The sequence below is a fragment of the Cinclus cinclus genome, chromosome 8 (genome assembly GCF_963662255.1).
Source record: "Cinclus cinclus chromosome 8, bCinCin1.1, whole genome shotgun sequence".
NCBI classification, from domain to species: domain Eukaryota; kingdom Metazoa; phylum Chordata; class Aves; order Passeriformes; family Cinclidae; genus Cinclus; species Cinclus cinclus.
This window is the reverse complement of record NC_085053.1, coordinates 21,663,143-21,684,926: the sequence shown is the minus strand read 5'-3', so window position 1 is coordinate 21,684,926 and position 21,784 is coordinate 21,663,143. Positions and strand designations below refer to the sequence as shown.

Here is a 21,784-nt window from a genome sequence, read left to right as displayed (position 1 = left end):
CTTGGCTGCTAGATGGAGGGATCAGGCTGTTGGGCTTAAACTCTGGGCACCGTAGTATTGCTTGGAGCATGTGACTGACAAAGGTGGGGCATCTCCTCATGCACCATGTCAGCTTAGTAATTCTGGCATCTGCTTCAGTCAAAACTTACTGTTCATGTCATTCCTGGGAATCCAACATTGAGCTTGAATGCTGTCTCCATGGGAGTGGAATACTGGACTTTCTGGAAAGCAGACTTCCTTGGATACAACATTCATCCACAGTCTTTCCCACTACATGTCATGGGGTGATAAGAAGCCAGTTATTCATTAGCTTGTAGTCATATGATTTAGATCAAAAGGGTGGCATTATAAAATCTTGTACTCAGGTGTCCTCAGCCTTGCCTTTAATCTTTGTATTTTGATTATGTGAAACTCAGAGCACATGACTGGCCTTAAATCACACCAAAGCTGTCACTGCTGTGTAGCTTCATATTTCAGGGTGGCTCGAGAGAGGACTGGACTTCAAAGCTGAGGACTTGTGTACCAAATACTCCCATATCTACTGAGGTACCTAATACCCATGAAGTAATGTTTAGCTGGATCACGTCTGCTTAATTTTGAAAAAAATCCAAAGTCTCAGGATAACAGATTAAGCTTCCCATGAAAGCATTGATAAGTAACAGGAGCATTTATATAGTTCAAAGTGAAATGAATATAAATCAGTATGGCTGAGTAACAAGTTACCAAACTTCTTCTAGCAAGTGAAAAGGAGTAAAGTGAGGGCTAAGCTAATGTAAAACTTACCTTAGTTACTATATTAGCCTTGAAATGTAAAATTAATTACAGCACTTACTTGGAGGATGACACTGTCTCCAAGTGCCACATCTACATAGGTTTTTAAATATTTCCTGGATAATAATTGCACCACTTACCTGGGCACCTTGTTTCAATGCCCAACCACCCTCTCAGCGAAGAAATTTTTGCTACTATTTAATCCAAACTTATCCTGGTGCAGCAAATTGAGGCCATTTCCTCGTCTCATTGCTCGTTAGTTGGGAGAAGAGACTAAACCCATGTCACTCCAGCCCCCTTTTAGGTAGCTGTACAGAGGGATTTTGTAGCTACTTGGTCAGCTACCCTTGGACACAGAGGATAAAGGGGTTTTCTGGTGTTCTGCTCCTGAGCCTTTCTCCAAAAAGAGGACCTATCTGCCCATCCCAGGCCCTGGGAGGAAGGTGAGGGTCTGGAAGGTGGTTCCAACCCCAGCAGCTGCTGTGTCCTGCTGTGGCTGCTGTCAGGAGGAGATGCCAGAGCTGCTTTGCAGCACATCTGGGCACAGGAGTGTCCTGTGGAATCACCTCTTGTGTTCATTTCTTCATCCCACTCCTCTGGTGTGAGGAGTTTCCTTCCTGTGTCCTGCACACCTTGAGCTCCCCCACACTGACAGGCTACAAACTGTACCTGCTTAAATATCACAGTCACAGGTGAGTGATGATACTGTGGAAACTGGAAACAGCCAAGAAACAAAATTGCTGTGGATTAGGAACTGTATTACATGCATGCATCAAATGATTGACAGTGGGAACCAGTGCAATTAAGCATTTTTTTAATATTATTATTATTCAGCCACATGAGTCATTCTTGGGAAGGTTTGCTATGCTGTCATTTTATTGTTTACATTACTTAAATTTCCAAGAGCATAACACACAAAACACAGGTAACAAAGCTTCTTCAAACCAAGAAGAGTCTTAAGTGTATTTCTTTGTTTAAACTTTGTATTGATTCAGATGTAGCTTGGAATCTCCAGTAAGTGTTCTGGGGCTTACACCCCCCTCCTTGCATCATAACATCTTAGACTGGTGCAACTTTTATGATATTCAAGTAACTATAATTTATTTAGTTTTTTATTTTAATAATTTACTGAGGTGGGTATTTTCCATGTACCAAGATACAGATTGTATTTTCATTACAATCATGAACTGCTCTTGCTTTCATGATCAACAGGTTCCATATTTCCCAGTGAGGTAAAAACCTCACTCAAGCAGTACTTGAGTTTGACAGGATGGGGAGCTGCCTGGTGGGATTTTCCCTGAAGATGTAAAACAGGAAGGATAGATGTGATACGTGTTGGGTTTTATTTTTTTTTTTAAATGTGTGAGTGACTACACATATATTTTCCGAGTTTGGGTGCTTATTATAAATATAACCTTTATTCATTTATTTCTTTAGAATAGTCAGGTGAAAGGAAGCTGCAGTGTATCTTACTGTGTCTCTATCCTAGATCTCTCAATTTGTAGCTGATTGCTGTGATTCCTGGGGATTTATGTAATAATTCCTCAGCTGGACAGGGGAGAGAAAATAGAGTGAAAGGTTCATGGGTCAAGGTAAGGGCAGGGAGAGATCACTCATCAGTTACTGTTTCAGGCAAAACAGGCTTGGGAAATTGGCTTAATTTATTACCAATCAAATCAGGGTAGGATAATGAGAAATAATGAGGCTGCAGGGGAATCTGTGCTCTGGAGCACCTCCTCCCCCTCCTCACTGGGCTTGGTGTCTGCTCAGCTGTTTCTCTCACATTCTCCCACTCCTCTCTCCAGTTGCAGGTTGTTGCACAATTGTGCCCCCCTCCTTAGCTCTGTTATCCCAGGGATGACTGGAATTGGCTCCCTTGGAAACAGCAGAAGCTTCGAGGAGCTTCTCACAGAAGCCACCCCTGTTAACCGCCCCCCCAAAAAAAACTTAGCCACACAAACCCAATACACACACATACATTGTGCTCTCTCATCTAGATTTTTTTTTTTAATTCCCTCATGTTTCTGACAGATATTTGTAATTGAGTTTTGAGATAGTAGTATTTGTGTAGGAGCAACAGTAATTTTTTGGTATGTATAATACAAAGCTGTGCATCAGACATCAATTCTGTATATTGTATGTTTATCTTGGCATACATAGGATGTGATGTTCCATATTCAACATACAGAACCTAACCTTTACTAGATTTTGTACAACTTCTGAGTTAAGTTATTTCAAAATTAACAACTGCATATTTATATTTAGATGCTTAGAAGAAAAAAATTGCCTCTTAATGTTTAAAGAATTATCACTGTTACAAAGCAAGCTTCTCAGTAGTTTTGAAAAACAGTATAAAAAGTTACTAATGTTTAAAGGAACTACTTTCTTAGCAAGTACTCCAGCCTTTTAATCTGGCCTTTGTTAAATATGTTATTGGATTGTCCAACTAATCAATACAGTTCAAAGAACAAATGCAAGCATTTTGTATTTCACAGGTATTGCAAAATTATGCACTTTGGTTAGGAAAGTATGTTTGCAAAAATCCCATGAAAGCAGCTTTTAGTAATGTTACACATCAAAATAAGAGTTATGTAAAGATTATGTTAAAATACTCAAGTTAATTTAATCAATAGTCTGAAAAATTAGTAGTCTGAAATTTTCAGTGGGTCTGGTGTTCAGTATTATATTACATGAAAACCTGCAAATGTATATTCTGATGTATACTGCTAGACAGATAGAGGACTTAAACCAGAAATGTCTTGGTTCTAATTTGCAAAAGGTGACATGAGGGAAATGCAGAGTAGTAGAATGCAGCATGCTTGGACAATTAATTTAGAAAGTGTTAAAGCGTTACAGTCTCCTTTTTAAAAAAATACAATTTAATGCTACAAGCAAAAAGAACACTGCCTGTGAACACAGCAGTTCTATTTTTAATCCTTGGAAAGAAAAAACAGGAGTTTGCCTTTAATGTACAGTCAAACAAGTCTACATTACCAAGAGCTCTGTGCTGCACAGCCCTGGGTGGCTGCAGAACAGGCTGTGAGCTGTTTGCAGTGTTCCTGAACAAGAGCTGAGCCTGTGGGAAACAATTCTCACCACACCTAGTGATGAAAGGTTTGAACTTCAACGTGAAATTTGGCTCTTTCACCTGAAACTTAAATCACTGCACACATTATGGGGACACGTGTCTGAATTTAAAATGCTTCTGTGCAAGAGACCATTGGAGTACAGATATGTCACTAAATATATGTGAAGTCATTAAGGTTGCACTGTCCTCTGACACCAAATTCAGTAGGGTTATGTTCCATATTCCACAGCAACAGATATTTGAAGTATCTGCACTGATGAATGAAACCAATATCCTTTGTCTGGAAAGGAAAAAAGTCTTCAATCTACACTTAATAAAACGTAACCAAAAATTGATGTATTTCATCAAATTCACTTTTTTTATTCACAACAATAAGGCAGACTTTTACATTTTGGAAGACTGAAGCAACAGTGAATGATTCAGGAACACTAGCCTGAACAATACTGGAAAAAAGGTTGTGACATGGTATTAAAACCTAAGGCTAATTCCTCTAAAAGGAATAAAAGGTTTTATATATTCACAGAAAAAGCAGTGATTCTCTGCATAAATTTAAGAAACTCAAAAAATCCCTCCACTACTCCAGTAATCCACTTAAAGGAATTTTCCTGTCACATGGTTTGCTCTAGATGAGGAAAAAAAAGCCCAAGCAACTCGGTGCAAATGTGTTTGATTTTCAGAAACTTTTCATGGTGTCTGGGGGAAAAGAAAACATATGCAGTTATTAAAAGTAAAATTGCTTTCTCACTGCATTATGTACAAATATCAACAAAGATAACATGAGAAATATAGATGTAATAAAAATGAATTATAGTAGCCATTTCAAATGTTTGTATGCATATATTATCACAGCTTTCAGATTTTGGTATATTACTGGAGACACTTTAAACATTCCACTATACTACCTTACTGCTCATTTTATTACAAGATATTTAATTCTTTCAGGTTTCTCACCGTATTTCCCAAGGAATGTGAACATCTTTTTCAGTCACAGAGGAAAAAAGAAAGGCTCATTTGTGTTCCTTGGTGCTCTCTGTTTCCTCCTTGAAAACCTAGAAGGGAAGAGCTCTGTTCTGTTTTCTGAAGAAAATGTGATTGATGATCTGTTACAGGATATATGATAGCACAGGAAGCCAACATAACAGCAAAAACCCTCTAATGAATACATTTGTCTATTTTGGCAAATAAATCTGTGAAAGTTCAGGTTGCAGAGGTGCAGCTGTTTCTCTGCTGCAGTGAGCAGCAAAACCACTTCCCTCAGAGGAAGAGTTTTTAACTGCTGCTGCTGAAGTCAGTGTTCAAAGCTAATTTATTAAATACACTTTTTGCATGAGGCTTAACAAAGAATGCTGATAGCCACACCAGCACTGACCAGTTAGCTGCCACTATCTTGTTCTTCAAAATACATCAATCTTAATCCAAAGGGTTTTTGATTCAATTTCAGTTCAAGTTAATGTGCATTTCCAGAAACATAACCCATGTCAAATAGTAGCTACACCATCAGTAATTTTGGTTACAAATGAATAAAAGACCATGAATATTATACTGAATGAGTAAAATTATGCTTCTGATCCAGAGGAGGGCAATCTAGCCCTAAAAAAAAGCCCAAAACAAAAACATGGCAAAAACCCAACCCGAAATTTTACCAAGACTTTAAAAACCCCCATCAAAGCAACAAACCAGAAGAGTTCACTGCTCTCCTAAGGTTGGCTATTTTTGTCTGACACACCAGCACTGATTTATACATCAAAACATCTTTAGTTTTCCATAGTTTAGAGGAAAACAGCATTGTTACAAGCCACTCTTTTTATGGGAGAAGGAAATAAGTCCATATCAGGAATTAAGCTTGCCACACTCTTCATATCACAAAGAAACATTAAAGCTTATTATTGCACCACTGAGGTGTAATGGATTCAAACTGATACCAAAAACCCCCCAACAGTGTTTTCTGAGGTGTTTTTCTCTTTCTGAGCAACAACCCTAATGGCTGCTGGTCACCAGGTTAGACTGTGCTTTGTATTTAATAGGTACTGTGTCAAATCTTTAATTGTTATAAAAATCTCGTTTTTAGGTTAATGAAGTAAAAATATGGAAAACATAAAGATAGTAACAATGGTAAATGCATGAAACTATTATAAACTTCTTAATTCTCCATAAACTATTTTATTAGCTTGAAATGTACTGAATACCTTGTTGCTAAAACTGAGTTTAAATTCAAGTAGCTTTTAATTTCTTCTGTTTTTCCTGTTTAGCTCTTGAATACTCACCCTACTGGTTATACTGAGGAAAAGAGTATTTAATAATGTTAAAAAAATTGGATTTAGAGAAAAACTTCTCTAAAAATGTAATATGTGCGACTTGAACACATTTGAGACTCGTAAATCTCTCCAAGTATTTGCAATTACTTGTTTGACATTTGCAAGGGCTGAAACTAAGAATGCCTTCACAATGCCTCAGGATCCAAGGATGATCCATTCCTCACCATGTCTGGTCTTGTCCCAAGAGATGAGATTAGTCAAACAGGTTCTCAAACTTCAATAGTATAAGACAAAGGCCATTATATTCCAACCAGCAAGGGGAGAAAACTACTCACTGCAGCTGTGGATCTCAGTGAACTGGCTAAGAGAAAGTAATGCCCAATCCAAGTGACTCCAAAATCATTGTAGTAGGAATGGATATTGCTAAATATTTGTACTCTGTTGTGCCTGACACAACTGTGTTCCCAGAAGCATGAGGAACATGGATCTGTGACTCAGTGTTCACTAAAAGGTTTTAACAGTAAAAATTCCACTGCTTACAGGTCTTACTTTAATGCTATTGAGGGAAAGTCCCTCAGTTATGTCTCACTGGACATCTGGAACTTTTGTTACTGTTAACAACACAGGAAGAAATGAAAGTGCACTGTCATGGTGCTTGCTGTTAATGCTCTTGCTGAAATTACCTGGGCAAGATAAACCTTTATTAGATTTACTCATAATGTACTGTAGGTTTTGGTTTTTTATATCCCAGTGGGCCTCTGATAATAGTTTACCATCTTCTGCTAAGATAACCAAATTTTTCCTTAGTTTTCAGATGCTGGACTGTGTGTATCTTAGATAGTTCACTCTTTTTAGGATATTAAAAACACCGTGATTCATTTTTGCTTGAACATCTTGAGTTCTCCACAAGTTAAGAACCGCATTGTTTAAATAAAAATACTCAGTACTGAGGTTTACTTACAACTTTGTGTATTTAGTAACCAAAATACCATCTGAAGAGAAATAAATTACAGAAATTGAAATGCAGTGGCCATGGTAATCTGTTTAATAAATTAAGACAAAATATTAAATATTTGTAAGAAATCAATACCAAAAAATCAAAATACTTTAAATTGTAATGTAAAAAGATAGATTTGATTCAACTCTCTATTTATCCTTCTAAGGCAATCAGCATTTTGTCTTTGTTACTAGTATGAGCCATTAGCTCAAATCAATCGCTGTTAAATTACAGTTCAGTTGAAAAGTTCTGAAACACCAAAAAAATTTGAACCAGAAGTAATTCTGTAACAAAAGAGCAGATCTTAAACAAATTTCATTCATTCAAATTTCATTTCATTTCAAATTAAACATCACAATATCTCCATCACATTCTAAGTCAGGTGTCTGCCTTAGTCAGAGATGAACAAAGCATGGAAAGCAACAAAGACATTTTGTAACAGCAAATGCAGTGAACAAACCCAGTGATCACAGGTGGGAAGCAAACTTGTTATCCTGAATTTGGATTACAATGAGTTACTGAACAGACTATGAGCAACTGTATCAAGCAGGGAACAGTGGTGAGGGCAACCTTCCTGGTGGAGTCTCCAAAAGGTTTGAAGAATCCCAGTATAAAAAGCAAGGGCTCAGTTCTGCCAAGTAAGTATTTCTTCATCATTGTGTTGATACCATCAAAAGGAAAAAAGTGCCTGTCCATTTACAGAATTGCACTGCAGACTAGCAAAACAACTCCCACAAAATATTTTAATGCATTATATTATTTTAACGAGATCTGAGCCTCAAATTGCTCAAAGATAAATTAATTCCTGTTTTCCAGGTGCACTGCAGCCTCTGAACAAATATAACAGGACAAAGTTATGCAAAAAATGTCATGTTCCTGTCTGAACATGTTTTATCCAGCAATGTAAGTAACGTGAATGTCATTAATATTTTATTTTCCTCTGTGCTTGTTTGCCTGTGCATGTGACAAGGCTTTGTGCCACGGCTTTTACGTGTGTGCAGGTTTACAATCTTCCCCACACAGAAAGCTCACCAGGAAACTGAGGCAGGAACTCTGAGGGCTGTGCTGTGTGCTGGCACTAAAAATACTTTTAACACAAATGTGGTCTACCTTAGAAAAGGCCACAAGAATTGTCTTTTTCAGTCAGTTATCTTAACATGAGTAAAACCTCCACTCATATGGACATTACTCAGCATCTTTCCAAATATTTCAGTCAGCTGCTCTGTAAATGGATAAATGCTTAAATGTGACCCAGGCAAGACTGTAAAGACTGGACATCTGTTCCCTAGGGAGAGTCATGACACAAGGTAATAAAATGCTGGCTACATCTAAAAAAGTACCTGCCCCAAGTTTAGACAAAATCAAATTAAGTAGTACAACGACTGAATTATTTTTTACATTTACAAAGAATAAAACCAGAACATTCAGAAAGAAAATTATTGAGAACAAAAGTGATTTCTCTAATGAGCAGCATGGATTTTAAAGTTGCCAGGATGTCTAAACCACTCCCAACTAAAGGCTAACTGGCACCTTACTGGACTCTCTAAAGGACACCCCAGATCAGCAGCAGCACAGAACAGAACAGACAGCTCCCACCTCCCCCAGACCGCAGAGCAGTGCTCCTCTCTGGGAAGCTGATGTTTGCATTGAGGCTGCTCGGATTTGGCATCTCTGTAACAGCATAACCATCATCATCATCCTCCTCTTCCTCCTGCTCCTCCTCCCCTTCGGCACCGGGAACAGCCGGTGCTCACAGTTACCCTTTGCTGCCCTCTGCCCTCCACAGAGCCGGTTTCTCAGTGAAATGTGATTCTCTGCGCTTCCTGTGGGAGCCCCAGCAGCCGGAACCTCTCGGCTGGAGGAGTAGCAAAATAGGCTTTTTGCTCCTCCGAGTACCTTTCCTTCACTTCAATGATGTCCCGGTAGCGGCCGTCCTGCCAGTGGAGATTGAACTGTTCCAGCAGCTCAATCCTTTTCTCCTCCGTGCTCACACAGTCAACAGGGGCAGGCTGTTCCAGCAGTGGCACCTGAATGTCTGGGAAGAGCAGGAGACCCCGGATAGCAAACCAGCCACCATACTTGGGATGGATACAAACGCCAAAGATTTTCTGGAAGAAAAAAAAAAATCTAGGCTGTCTCATTTTGTGTCTAATCAAGGTTAGAGATCAAAGCAACAGATAATTCTCACTCTCCCAACCTTCTCTTGGAGTACAGAGCAGAAGGGAAAACTTTCCTGAACTTGTGGCTGGAAGCACTGCATTTCACTCCCATTTTCTTGTGCCCACACACACCTCCCTGGAATGTGGGGAGAGGTTCCTTCCTGAAAATCTATTACAGAAATTAACCACAGAGCATTTCCCCCCCTAGTTCGTAATGCTCTAAGCAACAGGTTTTCCTTTACACTGCTATTTATTATTCTATCTAAATAAGTTTAACAGATCAAGATATTTCTCTCCATGCACATCTCCCTGCTACCCTGAAGAATCTTGGAAGCTTCCAATTCCCACCTGAACTAATTTGTGAACCTGTATGTGCTCTGGACTTTGTAGTTTCCTGCAAGATGAACTAGTGACTAGTGAGCAAACAACCATTATACAATTCAGTGGTTGCAGTTCACTGGTTCTTCCCAGACTGTGTTTCTGCCTCACCTTTTTCCCCCAAGGATCAAGCTTCACATCCTTCCTTTGGTAGTAATATGCAGCTCCAGCAACGTGGGCAGCTGTCTGTGCCAGGAACCTGGGCTTTCGGCTCGGCAGCATCTCATAATCAAACATGACATCCACCCTCTGGTCAGGGAATTTCTGGGAAAATTTGAAAACATCAGCCCAGGCTCATGGAAAAAGCTTTGCCACTCCAGAACTGCTGGATGGCAGCAAATCAGGCACACGTGAAGCCTGCAGACTCCCACATCCTGCTGCTGAATTCTATCAGCATGTTCCAGGCTGTGGACATTCAGCCTGTGCCTGTAGAGCTCCATCACAGCTGCACGATGTAATCCAGAGGCAGAACATGCAAGTAAAGCATCCAAAGCCTGCTGATGCTCCCACCTTCATGAATAATGCTTCACCCTTCCAAAGAGTAGGGCAGGAGCCTGCAAGGTTTTGTCTGCTGCTCAGTCCACCTGGTTATGTGCCACAACACTAAATGGAATCGGTATTTCAGCTTCTTACCTCCTTCACACGTGATAAATGATGGGAAACACACTGATCCACTGGATCCCTGATTATTTTTAATCGTTCTTTGTTCACAAAAGGCTTAAGGGCTTTGTCGAACATGGAAGGTGTGCTGAGCACCACGAAGGCCAGTGTGTCATCTGGGTAGGGGAGGTGGAAGGCTGGCTGGAGAACAGCATTGTACCACCCAACCTCAAGCAAAGAAACACAAATTTCCATTAGAACACAGACACCACTCTAGTGGACATGCAGGAATGTAAAAAAAGTGGAAATAACTGTAGCCCCCTTCATTTGCAATCCAGATGGACAACCTGCCCAGGGCCTTCCTTACAAACCAAGGTGTTTTGCACACCAGGATTCAGTTTGGGGGAAGCTGTGCTGTGAGCTGGGAGATCAGAATCACACACAGCATTCAGCTCAGTCTACCCTTTATCCAGTTCTGCTCAGAAACCTAGAGGGAAGTATGAGCAATCAGTCTTGCCAATGCAAATCAGATTGTTTGGTTCAGATAAAGCTTTTACAGTTGTTTGGGGTTTTTTTTCTCTTATCTTGGGCCAGAAAGAAACTGGTGCTTCTGTTTTATGCAACAAGTTGCACTTTTACTCCTTCTGCAGGAAATACTTGTGTGGAAGGATGTGAAGCTCTTGGCAGTGCTAAACCCCCCCCTAAAAACCTCACCAGTAGTACATGGATTATGACACAGCCACATTTGGATATTTGATTCCAGGGCTGGACATGTTATAACACAGTCCAGAAATGAGAGATTGAGCCAGGGCAGCAGGAAGGACAGGGTTCAGACCTGCAACTGCCAAGTGCAGGAGGAAATGGCTCAAACCCCTTGCACCCCACTCCTAATGCCCTGCACAGTAACACCAGTCTTTTCATAGGTTATGACAACTCCTTCTCTCCCAGGGTGCCACAAAGGCCAGCTCTAACAGTCAGAGAGATGCTGAGTAATGGAACATTAAGTTTGAAAATGAAACGTACTGCTGATTTTAAATACTCAGTGAAATTACTCTGACAGTGACTCTGCAGCTGGCAGTGGAAGTCAGCCTGCCCATCTAGAAACACAGAAGGAAAACTAGATTCACTATAAAGCTTACATTCTTATACAAACCTCTAAATTGAATCAGTTTTGTGGCTCTTAAGGTGTTAAATTGAGATGTTACAAGGAATGAGAGAGATGTGAATCTAAGCTTTGCTGGTTCCCCAGTGAAAGGCAGTCAGTGCACCAGGGTTGGCTGTGTCAGAAGGAAATCTGTACAGAGCTGGAGTGCTAAAAGGGTTCCCCTCTAGTAGCTATAGGCTTTTCATCTGGGTTCTGCCACGAATTCTGCTGTGTTTTAGGCAAGCAGCATTACATTTTCCAAATTCTGGAGGCATTTCTCTCATTAATTCCCTCATCACCTCATTGCCTTGTACTTTTAATACAAACAAGATCATACCAGGAAATAAGAATATTTCAGGTGACAGATACAACACTCCCCAAGGGAAGGGCACGTTTATTGCAGATTGATTTGTGTTCGATGCTGCGGACTGATTTATATCAGATTGCCCTGGGGCGGGCAAGGAAGGAGGCCCTGCACTTACAGCTGAACAGGGGACAGTGGCAGAGGCTGCAGGGGGGCCCCTTCCACCACGGGCAGAACAGAGGTCAGAGGCCATTTAGGAGCGGATGAGGGGGTCAGCGCTTCCATAGACAGGCGCTCCCACACTTAGATTAAAATTTAAACTTGCCTAGAGGACTGTGCCACCCGCCGGGGCAGAGGTGTCATTACGTAACTCCCCGAGCCCGCCGGTCAGGGCCCGCACCAAGGGCCGGAGCAGCTGCTGCCACCGGGGTCACCTTGCCCCGCGCTCCCGGGCGGGCCGGCCGGACCCCTCGCTGCGCATCGACCCGCGCCGGCCTCAGCGGCTCCGCGGGGGCGTTCCCGGCCCCGCTCGGCCGAGGGGCGCCCCGAGCTCCCCGGGGCACCGACCCCCGGTACCCCCGTCCCCTGCCCAGCCCCGGGACCCGCTCCCGCCCCGCGCTCCCGCAGCTCCGCGGGCAGTGACGTCGTTCTCATGACGTCGCTGTGACGTCATTACCTTGAAGGCGTGCGCCTCGAGGCCGAGCGGGCCCAGCGCGCTGCGGAGCCGCTCCGCCACGCGCCTCTCCATGGCGGCGGCGGCGGCGCGCGGGGCACCACGGGAGCGGTAGTTCCGACCCGGCGAGACCCCCCGCTCATCCCAGCGTCTCCTAGGAGACGGCGAGGCGCGCAAAGCACCCCGGGAGTCGTAGTGCGCGGCACCCTCCCCTCCGCGCCGGCTCCCCTGGAGGGGACTCCATGTCCCAGCATGCTCAGCCCAGTCCAGCCGGGGTCTCTCCGTAGTTCCCGGCCTTGTGCCCGTCCCAGCCGGAACGCCGGGGATTAGATGTATTTTCCTGTCCTTGTACGCAGTGGGAAATCCCCACCTGTCCCTGTGGGTGGGTGCTGCTCACTGAAACAGCGAGGCCACTGTGCCGGCAATCCTTTCTCCTTCAGCTTCTGAAAGTTCATGTTCTTTGCAGGTTCCATGTTCCCTGCCGACGCACTTCCCATATTGGAGACCAAGCCTCATATGTGGGTCTCTTCACCCTAATCTTTATAGCTGCTTATCACAATCTTTACAGTACTTGTGCAATGCTCTCCAGCCTGTAGTCCTGGGTTTAATTAAGTTCAGGACACCAAACGTGCAAGTTCTTGGGGACAGAACTACCTTGGATAGTCAAACTTACTGCTCTGTGGAGTTTCCTTATATCTTCTAGTACCCCAAGAGGTCCTCTTATTGTATCCATGCCTTCTGTATTGGAGGGCAGATGGATTCTGTCAGTCGTGTTTAGAATTACAGTTTGTTCTTTCCAGATCTCCCTGTATTTCCAGCTTGTGAAGTTGAACCAGACCACTAACTATGTTCTTTCTTGGACTAAATTGCAAATAATTCTTGTACAAAATCTGCTTCTGCCCATCTGCTCATATAATTGACTATCTCAATCTGAATTAATTAAAACAGGAAAAAGAGCTCCGGCAGGATCGGATCCATAAGCTATAAAGTAGTGAAAATACAGGCAGTGGAACCAAAGCACAGGCTGCTACAGGAGATCTCTTACATTGATCACTTCTTGTCTAGGTTTCTGAAGTCCTGTTGAAGAAACAGGCTGAGTGTTGCCTGGCATAAGGCTGATCCATGTCCCTGCTCAACAAGTGAGCAGAAAAAGTTGGATACGAGGCAGAAAGGGCTTTGCATCTTTGATGCTTGAAATAAGAGGTTTTTGCCTATGTTGGCACGTTATATATCCAGCTCCCTTCTTTTTCTCAGCTGTTCTGAGATTTTTCTGAAGGATTTAATGCTGTGCTGGATCAGAGGTTGCCTCTGGAAAACAATTGGATGTGCTTGTCCCCTCTGTCTCAGGCGCTAGATCTGCTGAGCAGCATCCACAAAGCTCAGTCAAACAGAGCACAGTCTTGCAGTTTGCACAAACTCAGGATGGAAGTGTGGAGCACTCTCTAGAGGCTGGGCCACATCAGATGGAGGGGATATCCCTTCAGGGAATTTGGGGAGGCGCAGGTCCACGTACGCCACATACGCTGCAGGAGCAAGTGCAGCTCCTGCGCTGGAAGGGAATGGGCTGAAGGGAATCAGCTGCCTGGGAGCTGCTGGAATGTGTCACAGGAGGGTGCTGCTGGCTGGCGGCTGCTCAGAGCTCTGCAGGACAGCTCTTGCTGTGGCTATTTCTTCCACAGGCGCTGGATTGGCAAGGTCAGAGATGCTGGGAACTGATCTCATCCTGCTGCTCTCTTTTGCCGGCTGTCCTTTGTACCTGCCTGTGGAACCCAGTTCATTTCCATTTGTGGCTCCAGCTTTACTGATGCAGAAGGTAGATTTGCCAGCTTTGTGAGGTGGGGCCTTCCATTTCAATCCTGAACTGGCAAAGCTTGAGGCAGGTATGACTTCACTGTCTGCCCTCTCCTGGAGCTGACCTCTGGCTAAGTGCAGGCAGGGTGTTCAGTCCTTCTGAGGCAGCTCATGAAGGGGCTGGTCCCCAGGGAAGGGGTGATAGCACTGGGCCTGCCAGAGTTCATTTGGACAGTGCTCTCAGATGCACAGGTGATTTTTGGGGTTCTCCTATGCAGAGCCAGGAGTCAGACTCGATGATCCTTGTGGATTCCTTCTAACACAGGATATTCTGTAATTCTAAATGTTACTCTCTGTTACTGAGACGTTTGTATCCTGAGGGTTGGCATCATCTGCTCATTCCACGTGGGCGTGGAGAATGGGTACCTGCTGTTCCCTTCACAGCTGTCCTTGGAGGTGTTCCCTGAACCACCTCATCTGCCTTGTTTAATCAGGAGAGTTGCTGTCTCCTACCCAGGCCCTCTGTCAGGGCAGTCTCCTTGTTGCTATTTGGACAATACTTGCATTACTGCACTGACTGAAATATTTGGTGCATTTCAGAAGAGGTGTTCATTTGAAATGCCTGAGCTCTAATTCCTTCACAGTTTTACCATCCCTCAAATTCCTTTCTCCCTGAGCTCTGGCTGGTGGGAACTGGCTTTGTTTGTGCCTCAAACCTCAGCTAGCTTGGCCCTTGCTCTCCCCCACCCCTACCAAGGGCTCTGACCTGCTCCCTGGAGAGAAATGAGTGACGTCTCAGCTTCCTTGTTGAAGATCCTTAGATCTTTTTGGCTCTGTTTCATTGTACCCTCTGTCCAAGGCCAGCTGCTCTCGGACAGCTGCCAGATGTCTGAACTGTCACAGGTCTGACTGAGAATTCATGTCACTGTTTCCAGCATTCTCTCCCCCTGACAGCTTTGTGCTACAGTAAAACAGCATCCAGAGAATATGGTTCACTTCCCTGGGGGAAGGCAGCAATGTGGCTGTGAGGTGTCTCTGTGCCAGGTATTGCTTTGTAATTTTGTTCTATTATTAGGAAAAACACAGCACTCTCATTCATCCCCCTCAGGCTCATGCTGATATCACATGGGATGCAGTGTGATTTGGTGTCATCATGAAGCATCTATACAAAAAGAATCATTAGTTCTCATTGTTCTCCCCAACAGTAAATGACAAAGATACAATGTTGTACTGATTGTAACAGAAGGGGTTTTCCTTCTGCTTTCCATCCACAGCTCTTGAAACCTTTTTCTGACCCTGGTAAAGAACAATTGCTCTGCATTAGGTAGGAACCTAATGTGAGAGAGAGACAAATTGTTTGAACAATCAGGGCAATTTGTAACTGAAATGGAGTTAAAGGACATCTTAATTCCTTGTCTGTTTTTCTGATCTTTCTAGCTCTTGACCACAAGCATATGAATGTCTGTTTTTATTAGTGTGGAAGTATTGGTGAACACTGAGTCTGTAAGTTAATGTAGATTCATTATTAGGTTTTGTTTGGTAAAAAATATTGTATCAACTTGGTGAGATGTTTTCAATAATGAAGCTTCATTGCACTTCTCCTGTAATTAAATATTGATTCCCTATTTCTTTCTAAAGCCTAGTGCCTTCCCTTATTATGTCACTCTCCCACCTGTTAGGCTCTGATTTCATGAGATGTCTGTGCTGTCAACATCAGCTTAAAATGTTCCAATCACTCTGCATTTTCCTGCCCTGGCCTCACAGCACATTGCCTCCCAAATTTCTGCCACTGCAGTTGTTGGCGTGCTGTAAATCCGATCAGGGAGCCGAGCTGGTTCTAACAAGTGCGTCATTGTTCAGGGTTTTTGTTGTTTTGTTGTTGTTTTTTTTTTTTTTTCCCTGAAGTGGTGTGGTTCACAGCGCTGTTGCAGGAAAAAATTATGCTGGCACAACTGAGAGAACAATATGATCAGGGTTAGGTGGGGAGGCAGAGGTTCTGCTGCCAGACCATTCATCTCTGAAAACACAACCAAATTGCTCAGCAGAGCTGCCTTCTGCTGCATGAGGCATGATGGAAACCCCATCAAAGTGGTGCCCACCCCATCCTCACCCCCAGTCTCTATGCCAGCAGGCCTTGCTAAGTGTAAGAGACTGCCAGTGTTATCCTTCAAGTAGATTTATAGTCTCTGATCTGAATGATTAAGTGAAAAGTCTCTTCTGGAAGGAAGTAACATTCATGGTACCTGCAGGGAAAGAAGAGATCATAGGAATGATTACACACTTACTTCAACGTTACTAACAGTCTGGGGTATGGTTTTGCAGCCTCTGGTTTAGAGATCTCATGGTGAGGTCAGGTGTCCTGTTGTCCCTTTCCAACACAGACTGACCCCTATGTGGGAAGGGTTTAGCATTGTGACCATAGCTTGGAGCAGAAATGAGGTGGCTGATTCTTTGTGGTTTAAATGATGTGGAACTGGCTGGAGCTCTCAGTGCCACAGACAGGTGAAGTCCAATACCTGAACATTTTTGCCAATATGTTTTCCTGCCTGTCACAGAACCTGTTTTCTGTTGCCTTGTGCCACTGATGTACCCATGTAAGAATAAGAAAATGCTATTAAATCCAAATAACAGCAGTTTCTCCATGTGTACCAGGTGTCACAAAAGGCAGACAGAGGATACTTAGATTCAACAAATCTATCCTTGAACTTATGATCTAGTCTGCTGTTTTATTTCTTTCTTTTAGAGAGAAGCAAGAACTTGCTGAGAGAGGCAGAGTGGTTTTCTCCATCTTTGGCTGAGGTTCCCATCCCAGACTCTTCAGCTCCAATGAACTTTCCAGTGCCATGGATATTGAAGGTAAATGTGGCTGGATCCTGCACTTTCAGGATCTTAAGATCCTAGAAGAGTTTTCTGCTGTGAAGACAAAGCTCTACTGTCCAGGGCATTCCAGAGGTCAGACAGATGAGAGGCTCTTGCTGGGCCCAGTTTTACTGGTAGGGCTGAGTACTAGGCACCCAAACGCAGGAAGACAGTGGAGTTTGGAGTAGTGGCCTAGCACTTGGGCCAGATTTAAAACTTAGTTCTGAGAGCAGTATTGCTATGCCAGGACAGATGTAACATGTATGTGCCTGTCTGTTCTTTCATTGTCTCTCTGTGTAGTGTCAGGGTAATGAAAAGCTGCATGTGAGGGCCAATTATGATACTTATCACTTCCTCTGACAGTGCCCAAATACCACTTCTTAATGTGGCTCCATTTTTGTTTTGGTGCTGACACCCAGCCAGTGAGAAGGTGAAAATTGCTGACTTCAAGAAGGTTTGCCACTCAGCCTCTTCATCCTTTTGGATTTATGCCTTGCTTTTAGGTTATAAAACCCCCTTGTGTTCGCATTAACACTTAGTGTTAAAGGAAATCAGGAACAAAGGGCTAATGTTCCTTTAAAAGAAAAAAAATCATGCCCTACTTTAGTAAGATGCTTAAGATTTTTTGTGAATGGAGGCTTTAAGGCATATTAAACTGCCCTGTGTGCTGTTTTTCTAATTTACTAATCCTGCTGATTCAGACTTTACTAGCAAACATGTTACAATTAACTGCTTTGTAGATGCAGTTGTAACATGTCAGGTTGCTGTTAGGGCAATGCCTAAAGAGCCTGCATGTGCCATCAAAGGGTTAACCTTTCCTCTAACATTTATTCTGAGGCACATGCCAGGTGGAGACTCTTATTAGAGCTTTACTGATCAAATGTTCAAGCAAACCTTCTCATTTAATAATAACCAGATAGCTTATTGCTATCCCTGTTGCTGTACTATTGTAGCAAATACTTGTACATAGTAGGATCAGAAACCCTGCAGGGGTTATTATAGCAGGGGCACCCAGTAGCTGTGCTGGCAACTTGCTAGTGGGGGACACTTGGATGCATGAACATTTGTTTTTATTTGAGTTTACATCGGTTGTGAGGATGCTTGTTGGTATTTCTGTTCAGTGGGAGATAAATGAGGATGTTTTTAACAGAGTTTGAGATGATTGCAGACCACAGTGAACCAACAGTGCTGGAGGAAATAGACACAGACATTCAGTTATTCTCAGGTCTGGCACAAGGGGTAAGAAGACTGGGGAAGGATAATTCTTTGGTCTTTTGGTGTAGATTGTACATGTATCTCCAGGCTGTGTTTTGAGCTGGTGGAAAGCAGTGCTGGAGAAATTGCTAGAAATAGCTGGAGTGGTGATCTCAGCACTGACCTGCCTGGGCTAGAGCTTCATGACTTCTAATGTTAACTAAAAGATGCACTCTTTACCGCCAGGAACAACTGAAAATTGGAAAGGATGTTGGCTTCCCTGAGAGGGCAAACTCTTCTTGACTTGTTTGTTTCCTGGGTTTTCCACAAGTGGAAGCTGTGAGATATGGGGGTGACCCAAGGAGGGCAACTCCAGGAAGGGAAACAGCCAATTTGATAAATTATTCACAGGCTGCCCAGTCCCACACTCTGCCAGAGACCCGAGTTGTTGTTTGCCATCTCATGCCCTCTTGTTCAGACCTGCCCCTTCTACCCTTTCAACACCATGCTGTGTGTTCTCTTTCTCTGCAGGACGCAGACACTGGTGCAGGGCCTGATTTGTGATTTGTCAATCAGCTTTGGCAGCTGCCAGCTGGCTTACAGAGGGAGAGATGCTGTGGTGCTTGGCTGCAGTGGGGGTGTTTCTCCAAAGTCAGAGGATTCCAAGCTGCAGTCCTCTGTTTCAGCCCTCTCCCATGGGATGGGGTGTATGATCCTGTCCTCTGAGCTCTCACTTGGTGGACGAGAACAAACTGAGAGAATTTAGTGTGTTTTCTCTACTAACGCCTTCAAATGTTTACTTTTTCTTTCAGTTACACTGTAAGTTTTGAGTTATGTTGCACTGTTGGCTATCTAAAGCTCTGGGATGTAGAGCTGAGCTTGGATTGTTCCTTTTAGGGAGACTATGCACAGCAAGAACAGAACAGATATAGAATGACCATAGATTTACCCTGTCAAGACCCAATATGGAGCAGCTGACTTGACAAGTGCTGGTAAATTGCTTCCTCTTGTGGGGCACAAAACAGGTGGAGAAATCTTGTTATTTGAACAGAAAATTCCATGACGCTCATAAAGGGGGGGTTGCTGGTTTGTTTTATGAGAATAGAGTGCCACAGTGGCAGAAAAGGGCCCTGTGAAATTTCCTTACGTGGTTTGATTTTTTTTATTCCATTTCCCTCTGAGATAACTTAATTTTATAATTGCTGTCTGTTGAAGGAGAAGGGAAGAGGTGAATGAATGACATCACCTTAGACTCTGTAAAATAAAGGGAGCTCTTTTCCCAGTGCTTCTTGGAGCCCTTTGTGTAAACAGGTTCCCTTTCTGTTAGATAGCCACAAATAGTTTTATCCACAGTTGCCTTTTGAAAAAGTGGGCAGAATTTCTCATCCTGCCCCTAAGATTATCAGAAGGGAAGTTGAATCAATGATCGTGTTAGCTGTGTTTATTTGCCTGTGTGATTAGAAGGCATAGCCAGGACTAGCGCAAAGGAACACTTTGCTAATTTTGCAGCTGTCCTTAGTAAAACTTCTCTAAGTCAGAATCAAATAAGTGTCTAAATCTGGCTGAAAGTCATTTTTAAGAACCCATGAATCATTTCTTGTTCCAAGCAGAATCTGTAATTCAGCATCGAAAGCTTCAGCAGTTTGGACACAACAGCAAATTTTTAAGAAAATACTGAACAGGGCTGACTGATCATTCCTCTTCCTGCTGGTCCCAAGAAAGGCCAGTGAAAGGAAACACTAATGCTTGTGAGAGTCATCCTGTGGCAGCTGATGTGTACTTCTGAGAGAGAGGATTAAAATGGGAGAAGTTACCCTGCAGGAGATTGTCAACAGATGTTCCATTGTAGTTCAAAGAGAGCTAGCAAAATGCTTCTGCTTCAGGGATATATTAATTCTGGGCAGTTCATCACAGGGAGACCTGTTTTATGACTGGGAGGATACATCTGCTAACTTACTTAGCTCTTTATTTGAACTGTGGGTGGAGAATCTGGTCTACCTGTAAACAGAGAGTGAGCTGAACAGTAAGAACAAACATGCACTTGTTTTCTTGCAGCTGTGACCACTGTCAGTCTGAACAAGATCAAGCTGGTTTTGTGGTTCAGGAGGTTATTTGACTGATGGGTCATTGAACAGAAAAAATATTACAGAGGAACTGAGGCTAACCATTGTTAAACTGCTGGGGCACATGAAGCAGACCTATGTTGAGTATCTTTCAAGTACACTTGTTGGACAGGAAGTGGGAACAAGCAAAAGGAAGGTTATGCAGGCTGTCAAGCAGATTAATAAATCGATCCCCTTGTATTTAAAATGCACAAGATTATCAACCTATCTATGCTTCCTTCATGTAGTAGTTAATGATTTCTTGTAAAATCTTACCAATGTTGCAGAATTAATTATGGCGGGGGATCTAGCTCACAAGCTCTCTATCACCAGGCACAATCAGAAGGTCCTCTTCTGGGAGCTTCTAAGTGCTTTATCTTCTGACATTGTTTTGAAGTTGTGCTCTGGATGAAGGTTGATTTTTTTCAGATCTGTTAGAAAATATGACTCCTGTAGTATTACAGTGAGGAAAAGTCTTCATTCAAATGTGTTTGGGTGGGGAATTTTGAAGCCCGTTGTTATGTTATGGGAGATTTAAGCAAACCAAACCACAGTTTTGGGAAACTGCTGGGACACTTCTATATTTTTATATTTATAATTTTTAATATTTTTATATCAGCAAATGGAAAAGTCTTCCAGTTTTGCTTATCACTTCAGTATGTATCCGTTGGGGTGAAAATTTGGCAGTTTTATGGATGGTAAGTGCACAGTTTCTGTTTTCTTTGTGGGGGGTGTAAAGAAATATTGGAAATGAGATTCCTGTCTCACTCCTGTTATGCAGTGAAGCAGAGGTAACAAGTACATGAACATTATGGGCAGAGGCTCAGGAGGTACACTTCAAAAAGCCATCCCATTTCCCCCATGACATGCCTTCATTACTGAAAATTTACTGCTCTGCCTCCCTGGCTTGAGGCTCCTGTACTCCTGCTTCCTGGATCAGTGGAATGCCTTTTTCCTTCTGCTTTAAGTCATAGCAAGCACAGAAGACTATTATCCATGGGAAATCCTTATGGGATGATTGGTTTTACAAGAACCACAAACTGCCTTGTCCACTTCAGTGCTCCTTGTGGCAGTTTCTCTGTCTCTGAACACCCTCTGCAGCCTTATTTACAGACTTGCAGTGTTACACGATGGTTAAATACAGTGTCTAAAGCTAAAATACAGACACTGAGACATGAAAAACAACTGAGTGGGCAGAGAAATGGCAAGAAGCACAGGTAGCCCTGCCCATGGCACAGGACCTCTAGGACTGTCACTTTTCAGCTTCTCAAATCCCCTTCCCTTCAAAACATGAGTCTGGAGAGAGGGGGAAGGAAGGGCAGAGGAGGCAGATGGGTCTCAAACTCTGGTTTTCTTTTACCTATGTTTCTTTCCTTTCTATTTAACTTTCAACCCAAGTGATCCAGCTGATTCTTGGTCCCCTGCTAATTAGTAAGATAATCGTGCCTTAGCCTAAGAGGCATTAAAAC

General features: G+C 42.9%; 2 protein-coding genes across 3 annotated transcripts in view; one reads left to right on the top strand and one right to left on the bottom strand.

Annotated features, from left to right (window-relative positions):
- The first annotated feature begins 7,319 nt into the window (after positions 1 to 7,319).
- The window catches only part of TESK2 (testis associated actin remodelling kinase 2), a 129,330-nt gene continuing 114,865 nt past the window's right edge, over positions 7,320 to 21,784 (top strand). For both annotated transcript variants that reach the window (XM_062497745.1, XM_062497746.1), the window contains exons 1-2: positions 7,320 to 8,014; positions 16,904 to 17,016. The gene's annotated coding sequence lies outside the window, so the exon portion shown is untranslated. The remainder of the gene's footprint in view (positions 8,015 to 16,903; positions 17,017 to 21,784) is intronic.
- Positions 8,667 to 12,444, bottom strand: MMACHC (metabolism of cobalamin associated C). The gene is made up of 4 exons (XM_062497756.1): positions 12,373 to 12,444; positions 10,282 to 10,476; positions 9,760 to 9,912; positions 8,667 to 9,219 (listed from the first exon to the last, which is right to left on the bottom strand). The coding sequence occupies exons 1-4, from the start codon at positions 12,442 to 12,444 to the stop codon at positions 8,908 to 8,910; spliced, it is 732 nt and encodes a 243-aa protein (XP_062353740.1). The 3' UTR covers positions 8,667 to 8,907.

Coding starts and splice junctions, on each gene's coding strand:
- MMACHC (XM_062497756.1), bottom strand. CDS start 12,444: ATGGAGAGGCGCGTGGCGGAGCGGCTCCGCAGCGCGCTGGGCCCGCTC. Junction 9,913..10,281: donor ATTTATCACGTGTGAAGGAG/GTAAGAAGCTGA, acceptor AAATTTTCCCAG/AAATTCCCTGACCAGAGGGT. Junction 9,220..9,759: donor TTGATCCTTGGGGGAAAAAG/GTGAGGCAGAAA, acceptor TTTTTCTTCCAG/AAAATCTTTGGCGTTTGTAT.